The sequence below is a fragment of the Amphiprion ocellaris genome, chromosome 7 (genome assembly GCF_022539595.1).
Source record: "Amphiprion ocellaris isolate individual 3 ecotype Okinawa chromosome 7, ASM2253959v1, whole genome shotgun sequence".
NCBI lineage: Eukaryota > Metazoa > Chordata > Actinopteri > Pomacentridae > Amphiprion > Amphiprion ocellaris.
The window spans coordinates 21,543,850-21,561,316 of NC_072772.1; the positions used below are offsets into that span (position 1 = coordinate 21,543,850).

Consider the following 17,467-nt stretch of genomic DNA (forward strand, 5'->3'; position numbering starts at 1 on the left):
CGTCCTCCTCCGACCAGCAGCTGGAGGAGCCGCGGCGGCGTCTCGGTCTGATCGGAGGCTGCAGCTTCTCGGCTGGACAGGATGGAGACTGAGGTGTCCTCTTTGCTGGGACTGAATTACGTATTGCACCCTCTGATCGAGTGAGTGGGAGCGCGCTGCGAGTGCATGTGAGCACAAGTCCTCCCTCCTCTCAGGGATGGAGCAGCAGGGCAGGGCTGGAGAAGAGTTAGGAGCTCTGAGGCTGTTTTCACCAGACACACACTTTCTACCATTACACGGGATTATTCAACAGACCACTTACAAATCAAACAAATTAATTAATTTTGATAATTGTCTTATTTCATCAGAAGCAGACCTGCCCTTATACATCCTATTTTATGTTATTAAAATAGGATGTTGTTGTGGCTTCTGTTGCATGACAGAGAATGCTCAATGTATCATACTAATTTAAATGAAACAGTTCTCAGTGTTGTTCTGACTCAGCCAGTGAGTGAATCAATCCATTTACAGCCTGCACATTCATTTCTTTCATTTTGGTTACATTTGTTTGTAGTCTTCTGTGATTATTTGTGTGCATTATTCATTTGTGTGCACTTTATTCAACTTCCCTGTACTGTTATTTTGATTTATTCATTTGCTTGCTGTTTAAAAAGCTTGAATATAGTTTCATGCTGTGTACTGCTGATTTACTAGGTAAGTGTAGGTTCGAGTTTTAGGCTACTCACACTGAAACCTCCCAGATTTATCAGCCTTCTGTGCAGCATATGTGCTCACATAGGTCTCCAGAGAGCAATTAAATGACTGCACTGACATCTGCTGGTGGTGGCTGGAATGCATCCATCAATACCAGAATTACAACCTGCTTAAAACTCAATCACAATGTAATACATATACATATGCATTTCTCATTCTTTTTGTCAAGATGCAGCTGGTGTAAGCCTCTCAATGTTATAAACTGATTGGGAGTTCTATAAGCGGTGAGCCATCTAATGTGAAACTAATGTGGCAACAAGATTTAAGACAAGAATTCTCACAGGATAGATGGCTAAAAATTTTGTGGATTGTGGAAAATATATAAAGGAGGCTCGAGGAAAGTTCATACAATATAAGATCTTGCACAGGTGCTACCACACCCCATCGAGACTGTATAGAATGAAACTGTTGAAGGACAACCTTTGCTGGAAATGCAAAACAGAGGTTGGAACTTTCCTTCACTGTATCTGGGAGTGTTCTCTGGTGGCACCTTTCTGGAGTAAAGTTGTTCAAGTTCTGAGTAGCTTGTTCAGTTCAATGATCCCTCTGAGCCCAAATCTTTGTCTTCTGGGTGATAAAACTCAAGTACAGAATGCCTCAAAGAGTGGTTTTTCTGTCATTATGGTTGGTTTGATCAGTGCATCTAGAATTATTTTAAGACTCTGGAAAACGGACAGAAGCCCAAGCCTGAAAGACTGAGTAGATGTAATGATAGAGACAACATCTTACGAATCTATGCTGCATAGATTAAAGGGCAGTACAGAAGATGGGACCACCTCCTGGGACTGTTTTTGGACTCGCATCAAAACGGACCAAGACACGGTCTCTTGTATCACAATAACACTGGATTATTCCAGTCACAACATGCAGTGGTTTTTTTTGTTTATTGTTTTCTCTGATTGGATGCCCTGTCTGTTTATGTATCTTTTATCCTGTTTGTAATTGTCTGTCTGGTCTGTGCAATGTATCCCAGTGTTCCTTACTTTCGTTTTGTTTCGTTTTTCTACCATTATTTTTTCATTTGTAATACATTGAAAAGTTAATAACTTTAATGACAAAAGATGCAACTGGTATACATAGAAAATATGTACACAGTATTAAATCACACAAATTGTTTTAAGAGACTAAAGTGGAAAGTATTTCTCTGTCTTTTTGCACTTACCATGAACTGTAGCAATATTCTGGTTGTATAACTCTTAAATTTCTATGCTATAATCATTGAAACACCTGCATTTTGTCGCAAAAACAATCATGCATTTTTCAGTTAGATGGATAAAAAGCAAACCAGGCATATTAAGATATATTTTTCAAAAGGTATATTTATTTTGCCTTTAATTACATCTCTATTTACAGTAGCATTTCAACCATCATAGTTGCTTCAAATCACTTATGAAAACAAAAATGTTAGTTTCTTTCCTCACTTTATGAGAGAAGTGTTAGGCTCATAGCTCTCTTTTGCAAAGTCAAACAGTCAGCCTTGATGACAGACATCCAGTGTGTGAGTACAGGATGAAGACTTCATTCTGGCTTTAACAGAAAGCAGAGGCTGCAGAGACATTTCACACACACTGTCCTCCTGTTAGCCACAACACTGGCTGCCACCGGCTGAGTTTAATTACTTTAAGGTGTGCTGCTTTTGTTATTCAAAGACAACTCACACCTGACCCTCGCCTCCAGCTGGAGGAGGATCTACTTTTGGCTGTCAACACACACAGTTCACTGCTTACACGAAGTATTTAGACTTTGCTTTTTTCAGTTCGAGCTTTCACAACATGGAATCACAGTGGATGATAAATTGAAGCACCGAGCAACAGAATTTTAACGTCGAGGAGAAATCTTTAAAGAGACCTCCACAGGTATGTGCATATATGGAACTCTAACTAATGGATGGTGTAAGGATTCTCCCACTGAGATTATGACTGGAGCAGCTACTTTAATAGTCTGATCCATATGAACACAAGTCTCCAGTGTACTGAGAGTCTGACAAGGAATCGCAAGGTTTAAATAGAGTACATCTGCATATGGAAATACTGATGATTGTTTTTTGCTTTTGGCATAATAAGAAATGTGTATCAGGGTAAAGAAAAACTGTCACAAGGGGAAAATATACTGCTTTATAACAATTAAAAGGATATGGCACAACAATGGGCAGTGATGAAAGCGGCTGCCAAGAGGCTTGTGGACACTAAAGGAGACTTCCGAGACTGAGACAGTTAAGTACTAAAAACGCTAAAAACTTTCAACTTCTCAACAGTTCCATGTCAGCATAAAGGTAGTAAACACAACTGGGAAGCTCAGATTTTTCTGAAAGCTCTGCTTTTTTGGAGAGCTATCTAATATACTCAACTACATGTGATCATATTTAGTAAATATAGTGCCTTAGTGTCGATGCACAGTATCTTTAAGTCTAATAATACAACCATCTCGAGTTGGTCATTCAAGTAAACATGTTAGTGCTGGATTTGTTCCATCTCTGCCATCCATCCTACAGGACATGAACACGTCATGAAGCCTTTTGGTGGCAGCATCACGCCATGGGAATGCCTCTTTACAGAAAGCCCAGGAAGTCTTTAAGTAATAACAATGTTCTCTGTGGACTATAATCCTGAAAGTGCAATCTGACAGGGCTGAAGCAGAACTGCACAAAAGACTGGGAAAATAAATGACAGACCCAAAGCTGTAACTGCTGGCAAAGATGCCCCAACTAGATACTAACATGAACAATATACGAAGTTGTCTATTTTTCACTTAAAATTTTTGAAGACTTGGTTTCATCTTGACATGAACGCATGATTTTCTGTTGATGGGTGACATCCACTGTGCTTCCCTGTTGCATCACAATAAATCAGAACCACTTCTGTGCTACCAGCCCAGAATTCAACGGTTCTCCCTCGCTTAAGTTGCTCACAGAAGTCCTACATAACTCAGCTGTGATTGGATAGTTGTACGCTCAAGAGCCATGACAGGAGAAAAGGGTTCAGGATAAAACTCATGTTGTCATGAGGAGTGTGAATGTATACTCATAGCTTATTAGTTGACTTTGACATTCACCTGAGGCCTCAGTTTAAAGATCAGCTGAAGATGCTTTTCTTTCTTGTGAGCCCAGATCTTAGCAGGAAACACTCCCTCTATAAAAACAACCCAGTCAACATTTCAGCCATGGCATTTCAGGACCAGCTCTGCTCAGCAGCATTAATTCTCCTTCCTACCACCCAGTTGTCTTTCACTTCACTGTGCATGTCTCTTCAAACTCAACATGGAGTGAAGATGTACAGGACTGCAGATTGATTTTCAGCCAATACGATTTAATCACTGACATACTGCTGCTGGGTGAACTCTGACAAAAATAATGGTAAGGTGGACCTGCATCTGGATTATCTAGAAGGGGTTTAATTTCCCTCTGCTTGACCTGCCTGACACTAATCTATGCCGAGGCCATGTCACAGAGAAAGGACAATTCTAGATAACCCAGACACGACCAGGACTGACAGCATGTCTGGGGGCTCACAGGTGGGAGGTGACACTTAAAATGTGTAGCCAGCAGGGGGCGCTTTGTCATCTTTGTTGCTCTCCAGGGAGAAAGGAGGAATGCGAACGTCAAAGTGGGATCCATCGGTCCTTTCAATACGAAACGTCCCCCTAAAAACACAGATGAGAAGACAGTGACTAAACCGGACATCATCAACAGCAGGATACTGAATGCTCAGAAAAGTTAAAAACCTTAAATAGCAAGCCAAGTAGAACGAAAACCATCCACAACATGAACAAAGCAGTAGAACATGTAGCCTATATGGGATGTGTGTAGCAGTAGACTCACCACATATGACCACTGGGGGCTTGTAGAGACACATGGCTGCTGTACTGGAAGGCTGGCTGTTCTTTAGATAACACTGGCTCCTGTGATGACAAAAACACAAACATAGTGATTCAAATACATACAAACTGTTTGTAAACGTGAGACACTGAATGGCTAACATTTATATATCATTTTTACTGCTGTGCTGGTCTTAGATTGTTTTTGTGTTATTTTGCTTAAACCTACATTCTTTACAATGGGCAGCAGGGGGCGACTCCTCTGGTTGGAAAAAAAAGGTCAGATTACACAGATGTCCGGGAGAAAACGACCCTCCTCACTTGATCTGTTACCTGACTAAATGTTCTTCAAATGAGGCTATGTTCTCAATCAGTAGTTTAATGTCTTCTTCAGTATATTTAGAGAAAACAGGCGATTGAACAGAGTATGTTTTAGGCCAGGGGTGTCAAACACACGGCCTGCGGGCCAAAACCGGCCCTCCAGAAGGTCCAATCCGGCCCGTGGGATGGCTTTGTAAAATGGAAAAATTAGAGAAAACATTAATTGCAGTTTGTAAAACTATAAATTTAAAATAATTTCTAGACCATGGCAAGATGTTTTGATCAAGTAAAATACTAGATTGCTCATTCTTTTGTCGTTTTGTGCCTCATTTTTGTGGTATTTTGTCCTTTTGGTTTTTTTTGCCATTTTTTTGTCTGATTTTTGTTGTTTTGATCATGAAGTAAAATACTTTATCGTTCAGTTCCAGATACCTGAGACTAAATGTTGTGTTCCTTTGTAGATATTCTGTGATCTGGAAGTTGTAATGTGTAAATGATAAACTGAGGCTGAATGTTGCTGAAATTGAATTTATTTTTCTTCAGAAATTTCAGGTTGTTCATGATGTTTAGTAAAAAGATAATTCCTTAAATGTGAACATTTTCAGAATGTTCTTTTTTGCACTAAAACAAAGGAAACATTTGGAGTTCTGGTTATTTATAGGTTATTATGCTCTGATTTTACTGGTCCAGCCCACTTCAGATCAAACTGGGTTGAATGTGGCCCCTGAACTAAAATGAGTTTGACACCCCTGTTTTAGGCGATGGCTACAGTGTGATGGTATGTGGTGTCCTCAAAGACCAAGTCAGATCCATCACTCACCTGTTCACTCTGATTTCAAACTCTAATCGCCCAACTATGGCAAGATCCGATTGGATGTTGCATTTGTGTGTGTTGCATGTATGCTAACCCTGCCTACAACGCCTCGTCCTCGGACCGTCTCCAGGGTTCCTGACAGGCTGAAGATCCTCCAGTGCCTCTCTCTCAGCTGAACCACCTCGTTACCCATATTCTCCAGACGGATACAGTAGCGCCACTGCAGGAAGACAACAGGCCTAACATTACTCCTTGTTCTCCATTGTGGATGTCAATTTCACAATTTTCACTCGACATAGTAGAAATGGTGTTACTCACCCAATAAACATGGGAGTTCTGGGCCTCCTGAGAACAAGAAGGAATTGCCATTAGGTTTCAAACTCACTAAAGAGATAAATGTCAGTAACAATCTAAATAGAAAAGGGCTGCAAGCTGCCTACAAATCAAGGTTTTAACACGCAAACCCAAATACTAGAAATGATATGTAGACAGGGCTGCACAGTGGTGTAGTGGTTAGCACTTTCGCCTTGCAGCGAGAAGATCCCTGGTTCGCGTCCCGGCTTTCCCGGGATCTTTCTGCATGGAGTTTGCATGTTCTCCCTGTGCATGCGTGGGTTTTCTCCGGGTACTCCGGCTTCCTCCCACAGTCAAAAAATATGCTGAGGTTAATTGATTACTCTAAATTGCCCGTAGGTGTGAATGTGAGAGTGATTGTTTGTCTATATATGTAGCCCTGCGACAGACTGGTGACCTGTCTAGGGTGTCCCCTGCCTTCCCCCGAGTCAGCTGGGATAGGCTCCAGCCCCCCCATGACCCTAGTGAGGATTAAGCGGTGTATAGATAATGGATGGATATGTAGACAAGCTGTGAGTGGGTGTGGTCCTGGCTATATTCCTGAAGTTTCACTGACCCTCATTCCCATGTAGAAGGGGATGACAGTGACTCGGATGTTCTCAGTGGTCTCTCTGTGGACGTCTGAGAGCTCCAGCCAAGGGTGGTTCTTCTCCTGCCATGCCTTCAGAGTGTCTCTGGCTGTGAACGGAGGAGCTACGGACCCCAGAAAATGACAAAACACACAAATTTTAAAACTATTTTGTCTCTCTTATATTACCACTGGCAAGTGAGTGGAGCCTATGAAGATTTGAACCACAGATAAAACTACAAATGACAGTTATCAATGAAACAAATTCATTTAATTATGATTCTGGGGGATTGTATTATTTACTTATAAGAGAAATATAAATCTAACATTTTACAACAAATCCAGCAAATGCAGGAAGCTATTCATCAGAATACAGAAATTAACACCTAAACTTACACGATCTTAAACTGGAAGACAATTTTCTAAGAACTTAATGAAAAAAATAACGACATTAGGGCCAGAAATCATGGTCTCACTGTATGTTCATTATGAGCTATATATAGCAGAGCCTTGGTGGTGGCAGTAAAGTGAACCTTTAGGCATTATAAAGGGTTTGTGTGTGCAGAACAGTGTTTACATTTTGCAGGGTTGTACATGAGGAAGCGCTCAAACAGTTCGTGCTGAATGGGGACCTGCTCTGCAGAGTTGTAGGGCAGAATGTCTTCATGGCTCACATAGTCCAGACCTGAAGGAAGAAGAAGCACAGACACTGTGACATGGGGGAAGGGGACAAAACAATCATTACCACATCAAACTGCAAACTGGAACCTTTACGTCCTGTGGGAGCTAAACTGCTGACTGGTATCTACATCAAGTCTACTTTACAGACTCAAATGCAGTTGGTCAATCCTAGGTGGAGCAAAAAAAAGGGGGCACTGAGCTGGAAGGTATCATTAGCAGCATCGTAACATCTCCTGTCATTTTTATGTATAATGGAAGCCACATTAAACTAAAACAATTAATGATGACAGTCTGTAACATTTCAGCAAAGTCAGTTCATCCTGAGCAGGTCTGAATACAGCTGCATACCTGGAATGGCGTACAGGGCTCTGCTGTCATCATGGTTGGCAAGAAACGTCACTGCCTCTGTCTGAGAGCGCTGAGACTGTCAAACACAGCACCAAGCAACAGTCATACTCCTGGACATTTACAAACTATAAACGGCTACAGTGAGGCTACATCCACACCGACACGTTTTCACTTTAAATGATATAGTTTCTTGAATTTACCCAAGGGGATGAATAAACTTCTGCTACGTCTAGTCCTTGAGTTCACACTACTGTGATGTTTTAGGATACTTAAAAAGGACAGAAACGGAGACTTTTGGAAACAATGACGCAGACACTCGTGTTCTGTTTCTGGTTGGGTCTTACTGTCACTACATGACTCTCTCTGATTTGTCAAATTCCTATCCAGAAGAAAAAAAAAAGACATCAGCTTTGACAAACAAATTCCAGGTGTTGCTGACCTTGCTGTTTCTGTTAGCAGCTGTTGTGCAGTTAGGGAAATCTCTGGTCCTATTTTTTACCACTGCAGTTCTTTCTTAAGCAATCAGCCTCCTGCTTCATTGTTACACCAGCTCATGCATCTCAGTGTACATGAATGTTCATGTAATATGTGTTTTCAGGTGTAATATTAAACTTGTGCTTAAACCATTGTTAGTGCTCCAGAGGATTTTCCATTCTACCACAAACACAATTTTACTTCTTAAAACAGGCACTAAATAGAGTGAATACCTGAGAAATGGCAGATTAACAAAATATATTTACAGTTCAAACTTCAACACCTGTTTGGATTCTTCTAGTATTTTAGCTTTAAATGAAACAAGACAGAAGCTGGTGGTCCTGAATGCTGACCTGACCCGGTTAAAAACAGAACTTACTATATGAGGGCAATCCCTGGTGTCGATGAGAACTTGGTAGTAGGTGTGAGTCTTCCCCTTCACCTCCTTGGAGCCGTGGGCTCCTGGGGGCTCGGGTTTGCTGAGGGAAGAGATGGTAAAAATTAAATTTGACAAAACTACGGTCCAAAGCCCCAAAACTCAAGCAGCGTGGGGGCCTTTTGGCACAGTCTGCTACAAAGGAAGGTCTACCTGTCAGACATGGGAGGGGTGATGTCTCGGTCGTAGAGTCGGGCATGCCAAGGAAACAAGACAATGCCTCTGTAGCCAAACACACTGTGGAGAAACAGCTGAGGAGAGCAAAACAACAAGGGAAACAGATAAATCACTATGAGATTATATATGTAGGATCTGTAATACAGCATAGGTTAGATGGGATTATAGTGGCTTGACAAGATCATGCAAATGTGCCATAATAACAACATTTAGTTTGAATTTTATCACGATGTCAAAAACAGTTCAGATCGAGCAACTACTATATACTACAATAATATTCAAAAATACAATCCTAACACTGAACTAAATGATTTGTTAAAGTCACAGCAGGAATCTGCGCTAGACCAGACAAAAGGGCCTTTTCACTGCAGGAACTCGGAGCCGGCACAAGGTGCAAACATTTACAGGAAGGGCCCCATAAGCGGCTCTTCAGCCTCTCTGCAGAGTCGGATCCACTGGACTCACAAGGCGATGTAATGACTCTGCCTCAACGTCAACTCTGAGCATGTCAAAACAATGACAACAATACTGCTGATTGCTGTCAACTTACATGGCAAATTTGATGTTGGCAATGTTTGATAGGAGAGGACTCAAGTGGTACTCAAGAGCTTTTTAACTTAATGAAGTTGTTTGTTGTGTTATCCCAAGTTCAACAAATCAGCTTCAAGCACCACGCAGCAGTTTATCAGGGCTGCTTAGAAGTATCTATCCTAGAAAGAGGTTCTACAGGGGTTGTTCCTGCAGTCAGAGCAGCCCACAAGTTCCTGCAGGGGAAAACGGCCTCGTCTGTGCTTTGGTGTCAATATGAAGGGCGTCTTACCTGTCCCGTTTCGTATTTGCCATGCTGCTTTACAGCCTCAAACACTCCCACAGTCTCCAAAATCTTCCCTTCAGGCCTGTTCCTGCCAAAAACAGGCAACACCATTACATACTGGACCCCGCTGACTGTGCAAAACATGAGAACTGACATCAAAACAACATCATATATGGACCAACACAAACATCACATAAGTCCCTGAGGAGCCTCAACAGAAAATCCCCCCGTGGTGAAGAGGCTTCAGGATTTTCTCGCCTATACAGAAGATTTACATTCAGCCCTACAGGAGAGACAATCCTGCTGCATCTTTCAGTCGTAATCTCAATCACAACTTTGACACGATTGAATAAAACACGACCTTCAACCTCGCAACAATACACACACACAGAGCACATTACCAGTGACAACAACAGCTGGTCAGTTCTAATAAATAACACGCATACTTCAGTGCTCCTTGCACAGCTAATCTTCACAACAGAGATGAATAGTGGGGATTAATGAGGTGGATATACAGACGTGGATTTAATATTCCACAGTAAATTGGTTTCAGGTTATTTTTATGGGGGTATTGCACAAGAATAATCACAAGGTAAAATGATTTTACTACGAGAAATATGGTTACAAAACAGAATCTAGATTCTGACCAAATACCTTTAGGTAATGTCAGGAATGTTCTTGTACTATACCACACTCAAAGCTGGAAATCAGACCTCACCAGCTGATAGGTGACAATTTTAACATCCTGCCTGGAAAAAAATAAATACAACTAAAGCAGTTACATTTAGCCACATTAAGAACTTGGCTACATTATTGTGTTCATTACCGACTCAACCGAATGTCATACCCAGAAAATCAAAGTTTTTAAAACAGAGAACAATTTTTAAAAAGCCCAAAGCGTTTGCTTTAGTAAAAAGAGTAAATGCTTCAATCATAGATGCTGGAACCACAGAGTTTTTCAATATTTTTTTTCTTTTCAATAGAGTGAATTTTCTCTGTATCTCCTAATCCTTTCAGCTCTACCAGATACGACGGCTGTAGAAGTAACTTCATATTTAAAATATTAATGTTACAGAGGCTGTGTGTGGGGTTTTTTTTGTTTTGTTTTTTTTGTTTTTTTAAATAATAGTTTTTACATTTTATGTTGTATCAGGGCTCTGTGCTGCAACCATTTGTGAAGACTGTGCTACTAAATGTTATGACTAGGAGAGAGGACAGTGAAGAGCTAATGCTGGCCACTCATCATCATAACAACACAGTATAGAAACTATTTTGTACAGAATGTCGTCTACATGTGTTTGCTTCATATCAATTCATTTTTCAAAAAAAGACCATTCAGACCCTCCTGTGCCACTACGGCAAATCGCTGAAGACCTACTCTTTAAAACAAAATGACTCACAGTTTATGTGGCCGTGATGCTGTAAAGAAAGGAATGCCATGTTTTCTATGTACTGCTCTCAATGTAGCCCAGTGTTTCTCAAATAGTGGGGCGCGCCCCCCTGGGGGGGCGCAGAGGCATGTCAAGGGGGGCGCGGGCGACTGGGAGGAAAAGGTCCTTCAACACGGAACTAATTAGCTGAACTATTGTTTTAACGTCGGCCTGTTTTTCGCGGCGTACAACAATACTGAAATTGTGCTGGCCCATAGACTGTATATGCCATAGATATAAATAATAATAATAATAATGATCTTCTGTATATATCTATGGTATATGCACTGGCCGTTCAGACTCCGAAGTTCAGACTCCTGAGAACGGGAGAACGCATCGTTAATGTGCAGTCGGAACACCAGCGTACTTGATCACGTCACTTACTCGGCTCATGTCCTCCGATTATTTTTACTAGCAATATCAAACATACAGCCTGTGGGCCAAAACCGGCTCACCAGACGGTCCATTTCGGCCCGCGGGACGACTTTACAAATGATAAAAATCACAACAACATTAACTGTAAATTGTAAATTTGTAAAACTGTAAATTTAAAATAATTTCTAGAACTTGACAAGTTGTTCTGATCATGAAGTAAAATACTAGATTGTTCAGTTCCAGATACCTGTGACTGAATGTTTTGTGTTTTTGTAGATAAACTGTTATCTGGCAGTTAGAATGCATGTGTAAATGATGAACTGAGGCATAATAGGCTACTGTTGAAATTGAACTTGTTTTCCTTAAGAAATTTCAGATTCATAATATTTTGTAAAAAGATAGTTCATTAAATGTGAACATTTTCAGAATGTACTTTTTTTTAACTAAAACAAAGGGGAAAAGTTGGAGTTTTGGTTATTTATAGGTTATTATGCTGTGATTTTACTCTCGGGGCCCACTGGAGATCAGATTGGGTTTATGTGGTCCCTGGACTAAAATGAGTTTGACACCCCTGATCTTTACTGTGAAAAACAACAAAATGGAATCAGATAAAATAACACAGCCCTGCATATTCATGTTTTCACAGTTTTTATATATATATATATGTATATGTATGTATGTATGTATGTATGTATATATGTATATATATATATACACATATATATATATATATATATATATATATATATATATATATATATATATATATATATATACATACACATACATATATATATATATATATATATATATATATATATATATACTTCTTACACCAAGTTATTGGGGGGGCACGAAAGTTTTTTGTCCTCTGAAGAGGGGCCCGACAGAAAAAATTTGAGAATCATTGATGTAGCCCAACATTTTCTGGCAAAGCTAAGTTTGCATCAAGCATTAACTAAGCAGGGAAAGATCTCCTGGTGGAACTGTGGTGACTAATTTCATGATATTTTCCTCTTTAAGCATAATTTTTCCATTGTGATTATTTTTAAGCAGCATACTTTTTTAAATAGGGGTCATTCCATGCCAGCTCACCTAGAGTATCCCAGTTGAGTTCATGGATTTTCTTGAAAAGAATCATGCAAAAACTTCAACCTAAATCATGGACTCTTGCAAAACCCCACAGCTTTACTCCAAAACCTTTTTTTCTCCTTTTGATGATACATTATAGATCAGCACTAGCTATTGACAGGATTACAAGTTCCAGGTTTTGCTTAAAGTTGCTGGGATAGTCAGTAAAAAAAATAAAGAGGCAAATCCTGTGAAAAACAAACAATTGATGAGGCTTTAAAGATGCATTAAAAAAACTGCTGAATTAAAAAAAATTTAACACGGAGGGCCTATTTTCAAAAATTTGTGACTCAAAAAGTACTTGGAGTAGAGCTGTGGGATTTTGCAAGATTCTGTGGTTTAGGTAGAAATTTTTGCAAGATTTTTTTCAAGAAAATCCATGACCTCAACTGGGAGGTCCTCGGTGAGTTGGCTTGGAATGACAAGGCCAAGTATTCACCTCTTAATCCATCCATTATCTATACACTGCTTAATCCTCATCAGGGTGGCAGAGGGGCTGGAGTCTATCCCAGCAGAGGTGACTTGGGGTGAAGGCAGCTGACAGACAGCTACAGACAATCACTTACATTCACGTCTACAGACAATTTAGAGTTACCAATTAACCTCAGCATGTTTTTGGGACTGTGACAAAAAGCCGGAGTACCTGGACAAAACCCACACATGCACAGGGAGAACATGCAAACTCCATGCAGAAAGATCCTAGGCCCAGGCCGGGACACAAACCAGGGATCTTTTACCTGCAAGGCCAAAGTGCTAACCACTGAGCCACTGTGAAGCCCACCTCTGTTAATCTTAACATAAAAATGTGTGTCCTTTTTCTTGGTTGTAATAGAAAACACTTTATGGATGTAAGGTACCAGTCCTCGTATACCAATGCACCTGGAATTAGCTGCTTTCCAACACACTGGACTCGCCTGTTCTGTTTGTACCTCTGCAACAATCTGAGAAATGTCAATACACTGTGGCCACAGATAATCACTAATCTAAATTTAGCCAACCAACTGCACACTCTGAAACCAGGCCTGGTCAACAACTCTTCTTGCCAATAACCACAGAAACTATCCGTTTCCCTTCACCCTGTTTCCACTGTGCCAGAGGAGTGAAAGCAGGTCACTGTGGCAACATGTCAACATGTCACTGAGGAGCTTGTAAAAATAGCAGACAGGAGGTATCATTATACAATGAAGGGGTTTAGAAACAAAAGTTGGGAAATACAAGATGGTTCTGAATCACTGCTGCTATTCCAACCGCTGTGGAGGGATTTCACCCACCTGTACTATCTCTCACACAGGAGATAACGTACAAGTACATTCTGCCTCTGATTCACTCAACCTCTCTGTCTGTCAGCACCTTTATCTGGTTGATCAGATGAAGGCAGCTTCAAAACACGAGCTTCTCTCTGTTGGATCAAAACCAACTTCCTCTTATTCCAACACGGGTGTGAACCCCAAAGCAGAAAAGCTGAGGGTGTAACCGTTCAAACAACAAACAAAAAAATGTTTTTAAAAAATCTAGACAAACAGACCCACTTCAAAGCCAAGTAGTGAGCAGAGCTACCATGACTGTCCACATGTTACTAAGGATAGCAGTAAGTCTGTAAGCTCTGATCACATGTCCAGAATGGGTGAAAAAAATCTGCTGGATCATGGTTTGTCAGCAGGGTTTCATTTATCCACCAGTCAAAACTACTAAAACACTGCATTTTTCCCTTTTATTTTCTAATTTAGATATTACACGTAACTACAGTAGACTATATTAGTACAGCTTGGTGGACTTGATACTTGAGATAAGACAATAAAAAGGTCTGAATATAAACAGTGCATGCACGTAACACACTCTAGATTCCAACAGGTCATTGAAGTGTTGCAGTCTGTGGCTCCTGGTACACTGTTGTGGTGCAGACAGGTGGCCAATTAAAGGAGAAACCTGAGCCCTTGATCCCTACAGTGAGGAGATCCAGTGACTCTGTTCTGCTGTGGGCGGCATTTCTAAACTTATAGAGAAAGACTACAACAAATTAATACTTAGATGTACTAAGTGATCATCTGATCCCATGATGAAACATTTCTATCATCACTGGAGTGATATTTTCCCAAAATGACCCCCATTCACAGGGCAGAAGGTGTCACTGAATGGTTGTATCATGATCGTGATGTGAATTATCATGGCCTTCACAGTCACCTGATCTTAACCGAGGCGAACACCCCTGGGAGATTTTGGTCTGACATGTTAGATAACATGTTATCAAAACAAAGGTAAGGTGGTGTACATCACTCCACTGAAGTTACAGAGATATGGAGAACCAGTGCTAAGGTGTATTGAAGCTGTTCTTGCAAAAACTAGAAGCCCAACACCTCACTGATACACTTTATTTAGTTTTTTCCTTTGAAAAGTAATATATGGTAGAATTTTGCTAGTGGTAGGAGAATTCACTACACTGTTTATGCCAAACCATAGTCCACCAAATAATAGTACTTTGTGGAAAGATTAGATTGTTGCATCTATGTGATGAAGTATTTAGATTTCAGGCATCGAAGTCACAGATAGATAGATAGATAGATAGATAGATAGATAGATAGATAGATAGATAGATAGATAGATAGATAGATAGATAGATAGATAGATAGATAGATAGATAGATAGATAGATAGATAGATAGATAGATAGATAGATAGATAGATAGATATGAAATTGATGTGCAAATTGTGCTGGTTGAAGAGACAACATAAGAAGCCTAAAATGCTGGTATTTACAGAATGTGTAAAAAAAAATTATATTCACAATAAGGTGCAAATTGGTGGTATTGACAATAAAAATATAGTATTTTAAGAGTACAGAATGTTAAAAAAGTATTATAAAGTGCAAAATGCGTTATGTGAAAATAGAAGTAATAATAGTGAGTATACACGATGGGTGTGGTGCATGGGTCCTGGTAGATCTGGAAATATTGGTTTATTTCACAGTTTAGTTGAGTCAATGGAATATCACAGCCAACAGATCAGGTCATGAACCACTGTCAAAGGCAGTGGCTCATGGTATTTTAGTTTCAGATGGCTGTGGGGACAGTTTTCCAGTATTGTCTATAAATTGTTTATCAGCTGAATTGAAGTTTTCTGATTCTTAAATGTGAATATTTTACGGCTGCTTTACTCCTCTGTGACTGAATATCTTTGGGTTGTGGGGAAAAGAGGACAACTGAGGACGTCATAGTGACCTTTAGGAAACACCGATCAACATTTTTTTATATTTTCCCACATGACACAGACCCAGCAAGTAATGGATTAATCGGGAAAACACTGATGTTGATGAATCATTACTAGCAATCCAACTCAATAGATGAAAGGATTTATTGAATAAAATGTTGTGGGGCAACACTGAAAGGCAACACAGAGGTGTGTTTAACTGCTATTAATGAGATGATGTTGGACGTTTAAGCCTATGACTGTAAAGCGTAAAAAACACATCTAAAGACAGCAGACAGAGGTGTTTAACATAGAACGATTGTTCGCTGAATTCAGATTACACTTTGGTCTCATCTTTGTTTACCAGAAACACAAGTGCAGTTAGTGACACCTTTTAAACCACTACTTATTCTCTTCAGAAGCCTTTTACTTATGGCATCATCTGGTATACTTTGGTTTCCAATAAACTTAATTCTCTCAGAATAAGTTTCTATCAAGTTGTCTTAATCATATGTTATAATTATTAGGGTATAACATCAATTCTCTGCACTTTTGGTGGCCTAACTATTTATTTTTATTGTGCCGATTGTAATTGGATTTTCTCTTGTACAATCCTTGTAATTCTTACTATTTCAAGTTTTGGGGTCAAATAAACTTTTATATTCATGTCCCTGGTGGTGGTTGAGTCATCACTTTAGAGAGTATGGATGCCCTTCTTAAAAGCACTTCTGTGCCTTTTTGACTTGTCTGATTTGAATATGCAGATGAAGGGACAGAGGTGTCACCCTGCCAAGTGTCAGTTCTCCCTACAGACTGAAACAGATGTGCCATTAAAAGATTTAGGCCCAGCTTGTCATAAATTTTAATTTTTCTTAGCCAACACTTAATATTTTATCTGTGCCTGCTAAACACAGAGATCTGACATTGTAATGTGGTGAGTACACTGAAATTCTTATTATTATTATATGTTGCTGTTTTGTTTCTGTGTATAGTGAAATGATTGGATTCTTTTTAGGGCAAAGTTACATGTACAAACATGTAAAGAATAAGGGATCCAGCATTAAATCTTAAATTGGCCAACAAAAAAAGTAAAAACATCTGGTAGATACATTCAAGTCAGGATAATTTTCAGATTGTTGCAATAGTTTTAGAGGATTACAATCGTGCTACTAATGTTGATCTTTCTCAACCGTGTCACTTCATTACAGAATAATCCTCCATGGTGTATATTAAGTTTAACTGTGTGATGTAATGATTTGACTCAGCAGGTTGGAGGCAGTCAGATCAGACGACGTCAGTTGTTGCTCAACCCATGCTGGCTAGCTACCCTGCTAGCTAGCAGAGGACGACTGTACTTTTATAGTTTTCTGCTCCTAAATGTCAGCTCACATCAACGCAGCGAGCTCATGAATCAAACCCCATCCTCAGACATATGGTCCCTTCAACAACAACGGGACCAGAGTCTTTAACTCACGGTGCCATCTTGACCAGCTCGTATTCGGCTAAAGTCTTTAGCCTCTTAGCACAGACTGAGGAGGACACTGGCTGCGTCTCTTACCGTGAGGACATGAACCTCCTGGTCTGAACAGCGCCGGGCAGTCCGCAGGTTCGGCACTGGAACCGCGGTCTGAACGCCTCGAAGCAGCCGGTACTGTCAGCGACACTCAGTATTCTGTGTGTGTGCTTCTTGTTATATTTACTGACGCTGCTCAGCAAGCCTCGGCGTAGCGCACAGGCCGCCATCTTTGCTGCCCTTGCACGTTCACACACACGCATTATAGCAGCTCCTGATGCTG

The 17,467-nt window shown here is 40.2% G+C and overlaps 1 protein-coding gene across 3 annotated transcripts; it reads right to left on the reverse strand.

Moving 5' to 3' along the window:
- Positions 1-2,054: 2,054 nt before the first annotated feature.
- On the reverse strand, positions 2,055-17,435 carry poldip2 (polymerase (DNA-directed), delta interacting protein 2). 3 transcript variants are annotated; one of them, XM_035944068.2, is made up of 12 exons: positions 17,230-17,435; positions 9,560-9,635; positions 8,716-8,813; positions 8,506-8,605; positions 7,653-7,728; positions 7,201-7,308; positions 6,612-6,748; positions 6,020-6,046; positions 5,796-5,921; positions 4,796-4,828; positions 4,571-4,650; positions 2,055-4,392 (listed from the first exon to the last, which is right to left on the reverse strand). In XM_035944068.2, exons 1-12 carry the CDS (start codon positions 17,412-17,414, stop codon positions 4,278-4,280), a joined length of 1,161 nt encoding a protein of 386 aa, XP_035799961.2. In that variant the 5' UTR covers positions 17,415-17,435; the 3' UTR covers positions 2,055-4,277. The 3 variants fall into 3 exon arrangements, with proteins under 3 accessions (XP_035799961.2, XP_035799960.2, XP_023117149.3); XM_035944067.2 differs by having other exon boundaries at positions 9,560-9,641; XM_023261381.3 differs by lacking the exon at positions 4,796-4,828 and having other exon boundaries at positions 9,560-9,641.
- Between the last annotated feature and the right edge of the window lie 32 nt (positions 17,436-17,467).

Coding starts and splice junctions, on each gene's coding strand:
- poldip2 (XM_035944067.2), bottom strand. CDS start 17,414: ATGGCGGCCTGTGCGCTACGCCGAGGCTTGCTGAGCAGCGTCAGTAAA. Junction 7,309..7,652: donor AGCCCTGTACGCCATTCCAG/GTATGCAGCTGT, acceptor TTCTTCCTTCAG/GTCTGGACTATGTGAGCCAT. Junction 6,047..6,611: donor CCTTCTACATGGGAATGAGG/GTCAGTGAAACT, acceptor TCTTGTTCTCAG/GAGGCCCAGAACTCCCATGT.